Source organism: Herpailurus yagouaroundi, unplaced genomic scaffold, assembly GCF_014898765.1.
Source record: "Herpailurus yagouaroundi ecotype Mexico unplaced genomic scaffold, PumYag 142, whole genome shotgun sequence".
Lineage (NCBI taxonomy): Eukaryota > Metazoa > Chordata > Mammalia > Carnivora > Felidae > Herpailurus > Herpailurus yagouaroundi.
The window spans coordinates 20770102-20786479 of NW_024412397.1; the positions used below are offsets into that span (position 1 = coordinate 20770102).

At 40.9% G+C, this 16378-nt stretch overlaps 1 protein-coding gene across 2 annotated transcripts in view; it reads left to right on the forward strand.

Moving 5' to 3' along the window:
* Window positions 1–16378, forward strand: part of CCDC68 (coiled-coil domain containing 68) — a 50835-nt gene that overhangs the window by 25645 nt on the left and 8812 nt on the right. For both annotated transcript variants that reach the window (XM_040478769.1, XM_040478768.1), the window contains exons 8-10: window positions 3383–3465; window positions 10438–10543; window positions 11860–11943. In XM_040478769.1, the coding sequence (XP_040334703.1) occupies window positions 3383–3465; window positions 10438–10543; window positions 11860–11943 (273 nt within the window). The remainder of the gene's footprint in view (window positions 1–3382; window positions 3466–10437; window positions 10544–11859; window positions 11944–16378) is intronic.

Sequence of the window (16378 nt, forward strand, 5' to 3'; positions counted from 1 at the left end):
CAGAAAATTAACAAAAGAACAGCAGAATGTAATTCCAGAAAACCCCGTGGAATCTGTACTGGATGTGAGTTCATCTCAGAATTCTGGGTTATATTCACTTGACTGTTTCTTCAGCAAACGTATGAAGACTTAACATGTAACAGTCAGAGCTTGAGGCTGGATATCTATTTGTGAATGAACCAGACATAGTCTCTTTGTAGAGATTGCAGTGTAGTACATTTGCATTGTGTGGGACTCAAGGAACTTCCCACATCTCTCTTCATTCATTCTCCTAGGGGTCCCCAGGGAGGCAGACACCCCTATTGAAGGTAGGGGAATGTACTCCAGAATAAAGTTGATTAGCTTAGATACTGGCAGGCATTTTTGAGAAGTGATAGTCTAGCATTTGTCTTGATATCGAACCATAATGGTGGTCTGTCTCTAGGTGCTCTGTGACAGAGTAAGTGGACAGGATGCCCATGGTTCATGGTCATGCAGTAGCCTTCTAGAATATTCTAGTTCAGTGATTTCCTAGAGTGGAGCCTATTGGAATCTCAGAGAGGTAGAGATAGTTGGGAATGGAGCAGAAGGGCAATGTGCAGGAGTTTTTAAAAAATATTTTTAGTTTCAAGGCACGTTATATTTGTAAAACAAACAAGCGAATAAATAAAACTATAAGAAACAAAGCTTGGCACCATATTCTTGATTTAAGGTTACTGAGAAAACAGACTGTGATGAAGGGTTCCTCGGGGGGGCGTGTATCAGAATGAGAGGAGACGGAACTCTAGACTTTTGTGTCAATAGGGAAAAGACATGAGTTCGAAAAGAAAAAGGAAATGAAAATTAAAAATGAACACCCCCAACAAAGGTTGATAAATATTGCCCTGGTAGTGGGTGGCCCCTGGAGAAGGATTCATTTTCTACTCACTTGAACAAGCCACTGCTCCAGTAAGTAGCCATTAGTGGTATGAGGGCTGGTAATGAACACATTACTTAAAACCTTCACCATCTGCCCCACTTTAATCAGGAATGCAGTGAGAATGAATTCCATAAACATAGTGATAAGCCAGCAAAAACGCCCAATAAGAACATTTTAATATGACATATGTTCCTTTTGCTAGCAGTGCAATTCTGTTGCATCATATTTGTTTTCCAGTGTCATTGATTTAGCTCTATTAGAATTTTAGAGCTCAAAGGTGCTTTTGAGACCACCTAGTTCCTCATCACCATTTTATAAACGAGGACAGTGGGAGCAAGGAACGATTTCCACCGTCCTCCAGTTACCAGTTCAAAATGCTTTCCATTATGCCCCCGTCTTCTCTGGCGTCAGATAAAAATGATATACGCGGTTCCTAAATCATTTAGATGTTAACATATGGCAATTATTTAAATTGGTGTCTACTCCACTTTGATCAATAGGACGAGGGAACTCTTGAGCTCCCAAGAGGTACCGTTTTTTTGAGAAGAGTGGATTGTCCACTGGGTGGCGCTGTGAACTCCTTTCCTTTTCCAGAGGACACTCTTGAGAAAAAGTGCTAGCCAGTATGGTATGATTTTGTGTTGTTAGAGAGGAAGCATTAAGAGCCCAAACTACATGCTGCAGCATTGGCCACTGCAGAACATTTAGTTGTCCAGTTGTCTTGTCTGCTTGAACTCTGGTTATGAAGATCCATTGAGAGTTAAGTCCTTTAGGATGTTTGTTAAACACCATTTTCCTCCCTACAAAATCAAAATATATTATCAGTGATGTGTTTCTTTAATGATCCAAGTATCCCAATAAGATTGTGAGGCATATTTGTGATCCCTCAAAAATAATTTGAACACAACTAGGTGACACAAGGGAAATTTCCATATGTGGCAGGAATGCTACAGGAAAAATCCAAAAAAGTTAATGCAAATTTTAAAAATAATAGCACATAAGATATTAAGTGTTTGGCACCTTCAAATTATAAACTGAGGTCATAATATATGTCCGAGGAGCATGTGGACCTTTCACATATAAATCTCCAATTATCTCAACATTTCAATATAGGTAGTATTATCCCAATTTCAGGGAAGTTCAAAGAGTCATGACTGAAAAAAAAAGAAACATGACTCAAACAAATATAAAATGAATATATGTCAGATGTTTTACTCAACATATTCATTAATAAGGAACCAATAAGATGGTAAATCTGTTTTAAAGGATTTTGAGAAACTGGCTATTAAAAGGCATTTTGAAAAAAGGAATATAGAATCGGATTACTAGGTTAGACACAAGGCTGGTTAATATGCTTTGAGGCAATTAAACCATAACCTGTGGGCTTATCTTTTCTACCAGGCAGAAATCTACAAATGAACACGTGACTTCACAGAGTTGGGGCTCTAACTGAATCATAAACGATGAAGTCATAAATGCAGGGAAATTCTCCATGAGAATTGGGTCAGGTTATTAAACAATGGCCCAGTGTGACATTAAAATCATATATTGTTTTGATTTCCAAGTTTTGGCTAATTTTTCCTAACAGAGATCAGGTCCAGAAAGGTTAAAGCCTTGGCAAAAATTACATAGTCACAGTGTAACTAGGTCAGTCTGTGTCCAACAAGATACTTGCATTTTTGCTCTACAACATTGCCTTGTATTTTACCCGTGTAAATATCGCAGCCGGAATGGTTTTAAACAGCATTGTAAAGTGTCAACCAATCTCTTACTGTTCAATATAAAAAAGAACACAACCATCCCAGTTTGATTTCTCATGGACTTGTTATATTCCTTTTGAGTGGAAAGAGTTTGGTTTAATAATAGCATTAAGGTATTTCTTTACATTTTTCTTTCTCAATGTCAACATTTCTCTTATATTCTAACTAGAAAGTGACTTTATCACTTGTGGCCTTGATCCTTCACTATAAATTCATTTGCTACTTTTCTACCTTCTGACAGATGCCCTGTGAGCAGGTAGGGCTATGAAGATAAGGTCAGTAGTGTCCTTGGATACCAACCACTCAGTCTCACGTAGGAGAAGCAGGTGGAACAGAGGGAGAGCCAATGCCAAGAGAGAGACAAGCTGACAGTTTGCACTCGGGATGGGCTGGAGGGGGGCAGGAGTTTGACTGAGCTGGGTACACTTCGATTATGGACTGGAAGAGAAGCAAAAAGTCTCCAGGCAAGTGAGGAGCGTAAAGACAACCTGTCTTGACCTGTCTTGACTTGGAAACCACACAGGAAAATGTCTGGCCAGGTCTCCTTGGGGTGGGTTGTAACAGTTGAAATTGACTCTGTAGCTCAAAACATATTTCTAATGGTATAAGAAGCATCTTTTGTGAACAGTTTGCAAGAATGACTTAGCAAACACACACACACACACACACACACACACACACACACACACACACAGAAATAAAATTGTATCTTATTTTCTCCTAGGAAAAGAGAACACTGCTAGAAAAAAAACTGTCTTTGGAAAACAAGCTGCTGCAACTCCAATCCAACGCTACATATGCTAAAAGGTTTGCAGATCTGCCTCCTATTAAAGCAGTTCCTGATCCCTTTCCCCTCTGCTGGTCCACTGGCCAGTGTACAGAAGGCTCCCACCTTCTAAGGAGACAGGAAGACTGAAAGTGCAGGATGAAGGGACATTGCTTAATATTAGCAGCCACGTGCCCCCCCCCTCCCCCTGGGGAATCAGCAGCAGGGTTCCCTGAAGGTCCAGGGAGACTGGTGCAGGGTTAATCCTTCTGAAGAATGAAAGAGCCTGTTCCCTCCCTGTTTACCCTGGGTGCTAAAGAGGCTGCTGTTGAGGCTTTCATGCCCCCTGATGCTTCTGATTTTGTCAGTGGGTCTCTGCTATAGCCAGCATCAAGTAGGCTAGCCTACAAGCGGCATTGTAAGACTCTTTTGTGGTGCTCCCCAGCTTTGTAGAGAATGAAGGAACTACTCTGAAGGTATTCTCAGTTCTTTGGACTGACTTACAAATACTCATAATTCACCAGCTGTTACAGGGTATAGCCCTTAGTATGGGGGTGACATGGAGCATGGATATCACCCAGCTGCTGCATTATTTCACTGCTGTTAAAAAAAATCCTCTGGAACATCATGTATGTGATAACTGATTACCTATAAAATTTCCTCACACTTTTTCCCTTCCCTTCCCTTCCCTTCCCTCCCCTCCCCTTTTAATTCTAAACCTGCCACTGTCGTTATATGTTCTAATATAAGGTTCAAAGTCAAGTCTATTTCAAGGTCTTATTTCACCCATCTGGAACTGTTGCTTCTTAGGATATCAGGCATTTTTATGAACCTCAGACTGTACAAAGTTTTATTCTCATTTATTCAATAATATATACTCAAAGATCTCTCTCTTTCTCTCGGTCTTTGGTTTGTTTGTTTGTTTGTTTTTTCTCTTTCTCTTTCCTTTCCAATTAACTGTCTTTCTCTTCTCATCTTTCATAAACTTCTGCCTTCTGTCTGGCTCATATCCATGTATTGGACCACATATGCCGAAGTCCAGATCTGGGCTCACCCTGGCAATTGCACATACGTATTCAGAACATGCTGGAATACCGCTAATATTAATTTACACATATTCTCTGTGTACAGGCATAGAGCCCCAGCAGGGGACTTTCTAAGAGAGTAAAGTACAGCACTGCGCATCTTGTAGAGAATGAAGGAAATACTGTGGAAGACATCCATAGGTCTTCAGAATTACGTATACTCATAATTCTAAGTGAATCTGTGGAGTATCTTTTTTTTTTCTGCGAGAGTTTTTCCGTGTAGCAGGACTGCTGGCTGGTACTGTGTGCTTTCCATTAAGAGTTCAGACAACCTGAGTTTGATATTTTTTCTTTAAAGATGATTTTTATTGACAATAGGGTTTTTGTCAGCCTTTGAGCCCAAAGTGTAGCCATTTTGAAAACCAAACTGAGCTATTCTTTCTGTTCTATTATATATGAGCAGTTGTTATAAGGAATTCTCAGGAAGCTCTTAGGGAGGTTTTAGAAATATCTTGAGGGAAATGGATGTTTTGTGTTTCTAGAGAGGTGTTTGAACATCCAAGCTTATGCAATTTTCATAGAGTGTAGGCATCACAAATATTTATCTTCCTTTTTACTTTGTCTGTGTGTAGAGGTATTCACTCTGCTAAATGACAAGAAAGTGAAATCAGTAGGTGTCAGATGCTTTTGGTTAAAGCAATAGAGACTTGGTTAAGCTACCACAAATAAGAGGATTTCTGTTAGGTGAAGATTGGATAGATATGGCCATAAAGAAGATGCATCTCTTGGGAGGACAGGAGGACCACACATCAGCACCAACTCTGTTTTTAAAAACCAGATTATTTTGTTGCTCCTATTCAGTCATGGGTGTTCTACAGTTTCATTCTTCCTCGCTCTTTGTTTTTCCTGTATGATTTATTAACTTTTCTCAGTGGTTTTCTCCAGCTGGCTTATATTCTCTGTAGTTTCCTTTCACATTGCAGAGGAAAGAGTCTGCCGGCCTAATACTACTTCCTGCTGGGCAGATTGCTCATGTTAACCATCCCCTGTGTTGTCATCTAACCAATGGCTTTTTAAAAAAATTTTTTTTACATTTATCTATTTTTGAGAAACAGAGTGAGACAAAGCGTGAGCAGGGGAGGGGCAGAGAGAGGAGACACAGAATCCGAAGCAGGCTCCAGGCTCTGAGCAAGCGGTCAGTGTAGAGCCCGATGCAGGGCTTGAACCCACGAACTGTGAGATCATGACCTGAGCGGAAGTCGGAAGCTCAACCGACTGAGCCACCCAGGTGCCCCTAACCAATGGTCTTTTGGCAGGCACCAACTCCCAGGGCTACGGGTGGTCTTCCCTTACCCCCAAAATAGCCTGTGGTAGCTCCTCTGAGCAGGGGGGTATGGGTGATTAAATTTTCCTTAGGCAGGATGGGTTTGACGGGTGCCATGACTTTCTGCCATTTTGATGAAAAGATTCATTATGGTCTAACTTGGTATTTTTAATATTAAAAAGCATCTCAGGGTGCCTGGGTAGCTTAGTCTGTTTAGCGTCCCAATTTGGCTCGGGTTGTGATCTTGCAGTTTGTGGGTTCGAGCCCCGCGTCAAGCTATGTGCTGACAGCTCAGAACCTGGAGCCTTCTTCAGATTCTGTGTCTCCCTCTCTCTCTACCCCTCTCCCACTTAAGCTCTCTCTCTCTCTAAAATGAATAAATGTTAAAAAACTTTTTTTAATAAAAAAAAATTTTTTTAAAGCATCTCTAAAGAAGATGACTTTTAGGTATTTATAATTCAGGAGAAAGTGACAGTTTTTTTGTATATGGATATGAACATATAATTATAATACCTTATGCTAACCCTTACAGTTACTTTTAATGAGAGTTAAGAGATTTGGCAGAAGCATCTCATTAAAAACAAGGTTGAGTCCATATTTCTACTACCATCACTAATAAACCACCGCATGTATTATGTTTTGCTGTTGACAGATAGAATAACCCCAGGTACCTTATTTAATTTAATCCATTCTTAGCTTTTTAGGGAGAGAGCAGAGTTTCTAACTGGTGAAGCGATTACACAGCCTCTAGGGAGCTTGGGTTCTAGAATTCTTAGAGCAGTCTGTTCTCGTTTTGCTATAGAGGATATTTGACCTTCATTCATTTCTGGAGACCTCTGGAGACTTTCCCTTGGACTGCTTTCCTAATTCCCCTGTGTGTCTATGAGTAGAAGGCAGTTTTCCAACCTGTCCCTCTGCCTTGTGATATAACAGGTCCATTTTAGAGTTATCCTTTTGAGAAACACAGGAGCTGTACCTCAGAAAAATCCTCTACAAAAGAATAACATGATGTCAGAAAACAATTCAGTCAAAGCCATTGTAAGTTTGGAGTAGAGGGCAATGCAGTTGAATAATGTTGCCCTCTGATGGTGTAAGTTAACCCTAAGATAGGTTTTAAAGTATCCTGATGAATGGACACACTGGAGACAATTCTCCATTAATTCAATTTCCTTTGGCCAAGTGACTGGCAGACATTGGTCATCAAAGCGATTGAGGGTTTGCTTCTCGCCAAGTACTTATGCTATAATGGTCCCATATTACTAAAGGCTAAGCCATTCGTTTTTACATTTCTGCAAGTTAAAGATAGGATTGGTGCTCTGAATGCAGAGAGGATTCCCAATTCCCTTCCTCAAAAGGATAGGGCCAAGCTTTTCCTCTCTTGTAGATGGGGCATTTTTCGTCTGCTCCCATTGGCATTTCCAGGCTGCAGATTTTTGCAGCTCCGAGTCCGGGATATATGAGGCAAAAAGAAAACCCAGAGAACTCAACATTGTGTTGTTCCTTGGATTCTCAGGTCTTGAGCTGATCTGCCTTCTTCTCCACCTTCCAGAGTCGTCTTGTGTTTTTGGTTGTACTCAGTGGGAAGAGTAGGGAAAAATACACCTGCATCTTCCCAGTGTAAGTTTTTCAAAGGTATTTTAATTTCAGCATTTACTTTATATTTATATTGAGACACTGGGAGGCAGAGCGTGAATCAGATATTTGTTAGGGCTTGGTATCCTTTTCTAGGCCTGGCCTTTGTAATGTTTTCTTCCTGCTGTTTTGCGTTAGTACCTCTTTATTAAGGTTGAGTGCTTTCACTGAAAGATAAAGAGCGGAGATTAAAGGGAGCTCAAATGGCAGCTGATTTCAGTATATTCCCACACTTAAAGACCTTAAGTGGGTGACTAGGTTTCATATTTATTGGACAATCCTAAGAGAGAATTTCTCCGATTTATATTAGTCCCTGTTCTATGTATTAATACAGATAAGCCTGAAATGAAAGCCCTGTTTTTTCAAGAATGCTGCTAGAAATATTTTCTTCCACCTTGAGACCTCTTTCAGATTTTTATTTATCTACAGTGACTTCTATGGTAACGCCGTCGTGGAATAGGTGGAGAAATTTCCTGAGCTTCATATTTTGAGGAGCGTCAGGTCCACCCCGCCCCATCTTCTAAAACCATAGTTTTTTCCCCTTTGGTCTGAGTTCCGGGTCATCGAAAGACACAATGAGACCATTTTGAATACTGGTCTTCAATATTTTTACAAGTTTATATTTTATTTTTTAATTTTCTTATGGGTTTGTGAACAGTTTATAAATTTTCAAAGCCAGCCTGCCTCTGTAAGGAATCCTGAGTTCTTTCTCGCTATTTCCCAGGAAGTCCTGAGTGACTCCTCCTTCCTTCTTCTTCTCTCTGTTTTGCCTCTTCACCAGAGCAGTTTTGAGTCTTAGCACCAGCTGTTGGGCAGACTTTTGTCTGCCTTCTCTGCCCCATATGTCCTAAACTCCTCTTTTTTAGGAGTTTAGGCAGTGCCTCTTCAAGTCCCTTTCTAATTTTTCTACTGGGGTATCTGTCTTGTTTATGGGTAGATGTGGTCCTTATAGATCCTGAGTACAGTGCCTTTATTGGTCATTTCAGTTCAATATTCTGAGGCTATCCTCTACCCTCTCATTTGATGATTAGAAGATTTTCATTTTCGTCTAGGCAAAATTAACTTTGTGGCTAATACTGTCTTGAGTGCTATTTAAAAAAACCTTTGCCTATTGCAGATTCATGAAGGTGTTCTTCTATATTATATTCTAAAGGTCTTTGGGGTCTCCAGCTTATTTACAATCTACATGGAATTTATTTTTCTTATGAGGTGAGGTCGGGATTAATTTTCTTTTTTTATTTTTTAATATGAATGTAGAGTTGTCTCAGAACAACTGAGGTTGTCTCTCATTTGTTGAAAAGACCATCCTTTTTATAAAATTCTGCAGAATCATCTTTGATATAAGTCAACTCTATTGGCCTATCTCTGTAACATATATGTATATGTGAAATAAAAATGGCATGGATCTAGCATAATTTGTTTTATTAGTCTTCTATTGATGAACATTTAGCATTCCAATTTTTATGCTGTGAACAATAATGAACTACATTTTACATATCTTTTGTGTAATTGCATGGTATTTTTATAGCATATATTATTTAATTCCATAGGATAAGTAAAGAGTAATGACTAACATTATATGATATTGGTACTTCTGCAAGAACTTCTGTAGTTTTATAGAAATTAATTTTTTCTATAGTGAAACAAACTATTTTTAAAGCTCTCTCATGCAAAACCAAAACAGGGGAACAATTAAAAGACTGTCTTAAATATTACAAGTTGCCTGCAAGTTACTTGGCTTTGAGAGAGTATATTATACAGTAGGAGATATCGAGCCAACCTCAGTGGTTCATGGGCAGGCAGACTCCTTGGCAACAACCTGGAGCCTATTGGAAAAGCAGAATCCCAAGCCCGACCCCAGCCTGCTGGATCAGATGTGCATTTTAACAAGATTCCCTCATGATTTAACAAGATCCTCCAATGCATATTAAGTTTGAGAAGCAATGTTTTAGTACATGATGTGAAACAAAATGAAACTCTCTTTTTTTTTTTCAAATGAGAATATGTTCTGTAGTGTCACATGAATGTCCATGACCTTTGCAGTGTTTGTAGAGGCTATAAAAATCAGAATTGCAATTTCATTGGTGGTGGCTACTAACTATAAACCTTAATAGCTACAAAAATTAATATATTACTGTGTAAAAGCTTATTTTCCCAAAGCATATTCACTAACCTCTTTAAGTATATTCCTGTAAAGTAATGAAAGTAGGGATTATTCCGTCTGCTATGTGACTGTCACAATGCTTCCAAGCTTGGTGACCTGGCCACAATGCATGCTGCCTCAAAACTAAAATAATATTGGCAAGAAGAAAATATTGGCAAGTCAAAAGCTGTATAAGCAGTTACCTAAATGGAGTTTTGGAAAAGTATGAATAATCTAAATTCAAACATCATCCATCTTTTTTTCACAATGGTTGATGTAGACTCAAAATATTAGCTGGAATTTAATTTCCTTTTTTTATGCTCTATTTATAGGTGGTAGAATACCCAAAGTAGGAAGCCGAAATAATAATAGTAATAATGATGATGATAATAATAAAAGACAAACACAGTCAATCCACAACACACACCAACTGTGTATCATTAGAAATTGGTTTCTCATTGTATATAAAGTCTGCATTCCTGGCCCCCCATATTCTAGCCCTGCTATCCTTACATAATTATCTGTGCATCCCACTGAGTTCTAGATCTGTGGGTGCTCATAGGCACAACAGGTTAGGTATGTGAGCACTTCATCTGGCTCAATACAGGTTGACTCAACTACCTCCTGGAGGGAGGGAAGTCACAGATGGCCAGGAGGGAGTTGTTGACATGAATGGATATTCTCATTCAAGTTCGTGTCTGAGCTCATCAGAGACCGCTTTGTGGCTGTTTATCTTCAGTGTCTTGTGTGGCATATGGGGCCCCCAGCGTCTTTCTCCGCGATGCCCAGTTAACAGGGTCGTGTGTGAGGACAGCCTGGCAGCTTAGCTGTAAAAATGAGCTGCTCCGTGCTTCAGCAAATCTCTTTCTTTTTCCTTTTGCGTTTCCAGTTGCCACGATCTTCAAATGGAAATTGCCCTCCTGCAGGAGCAGACCTCTCATCTACAGTTTGTGATTCATTCCCAACATCAGAACCTGCGCCGCGTCATCCAGGAGGTCAGATTAATCAAGTGTGTTTCTCTGGTAGATGGGATGTTTACAGTGCGAAGGCCGAATACAGGCAGCTTGTCTGGACCTTACAAGCAGTGAGATTCTTCTCCCCGCTGACATTTCCTTTTTATTCCCAGGCAGCATGACTCTGTGTTCAATGCCTTCTTTTGTCTCTATGTCAACACCTGTAGCGTTCTCAATGAAGATATTTGGGAAATTGTGTTTAACTGCTCTTTAGTTGTTTCCATGATTTTTTAAAAGGGGTTCTGAGCCAGAGAATGTACACTGTTTTTTTAGACGATTTTGGAGGTTAGAAGCTTCAGCCCTTTCTGAGGACACGATGATCTGTTTTTATAACCTCATAAACAGCAAATTTACTTAGTAGGTGTGTGGGGACAGGGGTGTAGCCTGGCCGTTCTTCTCTGGAAACGTCCTGGCAGGTGAAAGAGAAGAGGTCATTGCGGTAGCAGCCAGATGGACGGTGGATTCTGTACGCATCCAGTTTATTTCAAGATATCTATTGATCTGGTTTGACGGCTCTGCTTTAGACTTAAAATTAGACCTTCCATCATTTTTTACTACCTAATATTTGTTTCCAAAAGGAATCCTTCCAAATACCTCTCATACCACCCCGACACAAATAAAACAGTTGGCTAGGACCTCACCAAAAGCGCAGAGAATTGAGTCATGGCACTTGAGAGCCCGGAGGGACTTAGAGGGTATCCCAGATTCTCATTTTCCAGATGAGAAAACTGAGGCTCAGAGTAGTTCAGTGACAGAAATGACAGTGGCGGAATCGGCCTTAGAACCCCTGGGTTTCTTCTCTTCCGGCTCTGTTCTGGTCTTCATACCCCACCTCCCCAGTTCCTCATTGTTTCTTGGCAGATGCTTTTCTTCCCAAGCAAAGCAGGCTCAGCTCGTGATGCCGCAGGCTGACCAGATCTCTGCCTCGGGGAGCTTCCCTGTGCCAGGCAGTGGCCTTGTGTGACGGCCACCCACCTCTGTACCCTCAGTAGGAAAACGTTATGCGGTGGAGACAGTGATGGCCAAAGCTGCTTCCCACAGGATGCGTGCCCTCTGGATTCGGTTTAAACAGGTTTTCCAAAGATGACAGTGTTTAATAGGACTGCCCACGTGCTCTCCTCCCCAGGTGCCAATGTGCCTTGCTATTTCCTGCAACCTGCTGAGCCCGCTAATGCTTTGGGATTTAATTTTTTAACTTGATGGGCGTCAGTTGACCCTAAAAACCTGTGCAATTTCTGACTTAAGTAACTTCCCTGTTGTCTGACGAGATTCTTCCAATTGTGTTTCCTAATTCTTAGATGGAAGGATTAAAAACTAATTTGAAAGAACAAGATAAAAGGATTGAAAATCTGAAAGAAAAAGTTAACATACTTGAAGCCCAGGTAAGGAGGGAATGTGATGTATATTTCAGTATGATTGATTGCGGGTGAGTGTGTGTGTGGGTTCTCGGTGTCTCCATGAGCCTGTGTGTGGATGTGTCGTGTGTGCTCGTGTGCCACTGTGACACAGTGAGTCTGTGTGTGCATGGGTGTGTGTGTCATTGTGCCTGAGTATCTCTGTGTGAGTGTACTTGTGTCTGTGTGTATATATGAGCGTCTTTTTGTGAGTGTGGGTAGATGTGTGTCTTCTATGTGTAAGAAATTATAGATTTGTGGGAGAGGTACTATTAATAACATTAAAGTATCAAACCTTATTTTATAACATTAAATACTATTAAGTAACTGTGGAAAGCTCACCCAAATATTCCAGAATGCTTGCTATATTGGGGAGATACAAAATAACATGTGGACGTGAATTAGAAGCCTGGTCAAGACCACCTTGTGTGAATTCAGACCCAGCCAGGTAGCTGGCTTTGCTGTCTTATATCTTTGTCTCTTTCCTGCCCTGAGATGTCCTTTCTTCTCCCCCTCCTTTTTTTTTTTTAATTTTTTAATGTTTACTTTTGAGAGAGAGAAACAGAGTGTGAGCAGGCAATGGGCAGAGAGAGGGAGACGCAGAATCCAAAGCGGGCTCCAGGCCGTCAGAGCAAAGCCTGATGTGGGGCTCGAACTCACAAACCACAGGATCTTGACCTGAGCCAACGTCGGACACTTAGCCGACTGAGCCACCCAGGTGCTCCTCTCTTTCCTCCTCATTTATCTTTCACATCGATCGCGGCTTCCGCCCTTTGCATCAGGGCTCACCCACTTCAAGAAGCCTGTTGTAATTTTCTTATTTTTCAGTGTTTTGAAATCTGAAGCCTAGCATAACGCTTCATAATTTACCATCAGAAACGTGCTTTTCTTCCCGCCCGCTCATCTCCACTTCACTAGGGAGGCCCTTTATAGACTTTCGGCTACAGACCCAGGCTCGGCTGTGCCCCACCTCCCAGCAAGTGCAGCAAAGCCCACACAGGGGTGGCTGGAGTGCCCAAGATGCCACAGCTGCATCCACCTGGGCTCTCGCTGGTGCTCAGGGCCACCGCTTCCTTCTCTGTCAGAGACTCATCATTCGCCGCCTGGATGGGTCAGCTTTTCTACTTCATTCTTCCGTGTTTCGACTTCCTGCCATGCACTCCTGTCCCGAGGAATACAGAGATGCTCTGACTTCCACTAGATTTCTCCTCTTCTCTGGGGGCTTCCCCCCCCCCAACAGGCTAGCCCAGGGAGGAGCCGCACCACCATACTCCCAGCACACTGCCACACCGTTTCTCGCACCACCGTGTTCTTTCTGCTTTCCCCAAACATATCATAATAACATGAAGAGGCCGTAAATATGTTTACATCTCAACTTTTGTAACCATTGCCGTGTTTTGCCATGTCGACCTTCCCAGAGGACCACTGTTCTCTCTGTCCTGGTGGTTGGGGCCTCGAAGCCTTGGGCTTTTCTTAGATTTTCACCTTCTTTAGGTTACACGTGACTGGTTGATAAAAATACTTGCATCTCTGTGCAGCTGAAAATGCAACGATTTTTCTGGAATAATTGGCTCAAAACTGGTTTCCCCTCCAGTGCCCAGTAACGGCTGGTCAGTCTCAAGGGGCCTCAGATGATGGGATTCATATCCCTTTGAGCCTCTTCCTCCCAAGAAAGGTATCTAAGGGTATTTCCTCACAGCTTTGTGTACTTTTGGCAAACATTTTGGCAAATGTTACTTGAGAGAATATTTTTTCTTTTATGATTTGTATGTAACTAATATATAGTCATTCGTTTCTATATAAATTAAGAAATATGGATAGCCAAATATAATAAGAAAATTATGCAAACCTGCCATCCATGAGTCAGCACAGTTGTGTATATCTGTTTTTCTATGGGACTCTTATATGGCTGGTACATATGTGTGCATAGGTATTAAACATATAGACTATTTATGGCATAATGTCTATATCACTGTATTTTTATTTATTTAATTTATTTAATTTTAAATGTTTATTTATTTTCGAGAGAGAGAGAGAGAGGTAGACAGGGAGGGGTGGGGAGAGACGGGGACAGAGGATCCGAAGCAGGCTCTGTGCTGACAGCAGAGAGCCTGATGCAGGGCTCCAACTCATCAACTGTGAGATCATGACCCGAGCTGAAGTCGTACACGTAACCAACTGAGCCACCCAGGAGCCCCTATTTCATTGTATTTTTAAGCTTTTATTCATTTCACTCATTTGCTCACATCATCAATCTTGTAGTTAATTCTATAAGTACCTATTGAGTGGCTACTATGATGTAGATGCTAAGGCAGGGCAAACAATATTGAATAAAATAGACATAAGTGAGCCCTGCACTCTGGACTTTACTGCCTAGAGAGGGAGACAGACACATAAATGAACACGTAACTTGCAATATTTTGGAAGCATTCTGCCAGAAAAGAACAAGATATTCTGAGAGAGAACACCTGGATAGAAGATTTAGATTGGTGGGTGGGAGCAAGCTCCCTAAGGCAATGAGTTTTAATCTGAGCTTAGTGGAAAACTGGGTGGTAGGGCAGGTCAGGCAGGACAGGGAGCCATTGTGATTGCTTCTAATCCGAGAGTGGTATGTAATAGCATGGAATGACATTGGAAAAGTAGGAAGAGACCATGCCAAGGAGTCTTTTTCTCTATATAGCAATATATCAAGAAATCTATGCTTACCAAACAGATTTCATTTGTATTATCTTTAAATGGCCACTATATTGATCTACAATAATTTAATTAACTCACTCCTTTTTGTTGGACCTTAGATTGTTTTTCAGTATTACAATTGTGGGGTTTTTGTTGTTGTTTTGAATTTTTTTAATGTTTATTTATTTTTGAGAGAGAGAGACAGAGCATGAGCAGGGAGGGGCAGAGAGAGAGGGAGACACAGAATCTGAAGCAGTCTCCAGGTTCCAAACTGTCAGCACAGAGCCCGATGTGGGGCTTGAACTCATGAACTGCGAAATCATGACCTGAGCAGAAGTCGGACGCTTAACCAACGGAGCCACCCAGGCACCCCTCAGTATTGCTTTTGTAAACAACACTGAATTCAACATCTTTATACAAAGATCACTAATCATTTACTTCCTTCCTTAAGATAAATTTTTAGAAGTGGAATTGGTAACTCAGAGTATATCCATTTTTAAGGTTTTTGATAATGTGTTCTCGGACTTCTAGGTTTCTGCAGGATCAGTCATCTCCCTCAGTGGCCACAGGCCCACCTGCAGCTGCCTCTGCTCTGGCAGTCAACAGTCCTTCAGTCCTCATATTTCCAATCTGCTGATAGTCTTTTTCCCCCCTCTCTATTACTAAGGGATTTTAATACATAGAAATCATTTGTTATTATTTTAATAAAATATAAGAAGGGGGAGATGATAAACACATGTTCTCAGATTCCCATTTTGGACTGGGAATCTCATTTAAATCCAAGTTTACATGTAATTCATGAAGTTTGGTGTGAGGTAGGGATCTAACTTTTTAGTTGTCTCACTTTACTGAGAAGTCTGGGCTTTTTTCATGCATTTGAAATGCCTTTTATCCTAAACTGAACTTTCATGTTGGAAATCTGTTCCAATGGTGTATCTGCCTGTTTTGGCTCCAGTGCCCTCTTGCTTTACTCACTGCACTTTGGTAATACATTTTAATTGGAGAGATTACCTGTCTCTGGGCTTTCACTGCATTGTGGTTCTGGGTTCTGGGTCAGACATAATGAAGTGCCAGCTGTCATCACAGGATCAAGGTATCAATGGTACTACCAGAACAATGTATTTGTTTCCAGTGTACTCTGTTTCTATTTTCTCAAAAATTCAGCAAATAATTGCTGATTAGCCACTTGGTATGATATGAGAAAGCAACAGATTTGTTCCCCTCATGGAAACTTCTTGGTTGGCCACAGACTCTTTGCAGTGATGTGAAAGCACCTCTCAATACTGTCTCAGATTCTCTGTAGATAGCTTGATTCAAGCCACTATATATTAATGTTTTCTTTTACAAAAAGGCTTCAAACTATGGCACTATTGGATGAATGTCTTTATATATTCTCAAAATTTATTATCTTCTGTAGATAAATCTTTTCCTTCACAGCAAGGAATTTTACAGTAACCACTTCAGCTTTATAAAGTCCAAACCACATGAATTTAATTTATCCATCAAATAGTTATGTGTCTTTATGATGTACCAGGAAATGTTTCAAATGTTGAGTATATGGGTAATGCACAGAACAGACTGTCCCTGACCTCATCTAGCTTATACTTTATTTGAAAATACAGATAATCGGGGCACCTGGGTGGCTCAGTCAGTTGAGCGGCCGACTTCGGCTCAGGTCACGACGATCTCGTGGTCCGTGAGTTCGAGCCCCGTGTCGGGCTCTGTGCTGACAGCTTGGAGCCTGGAG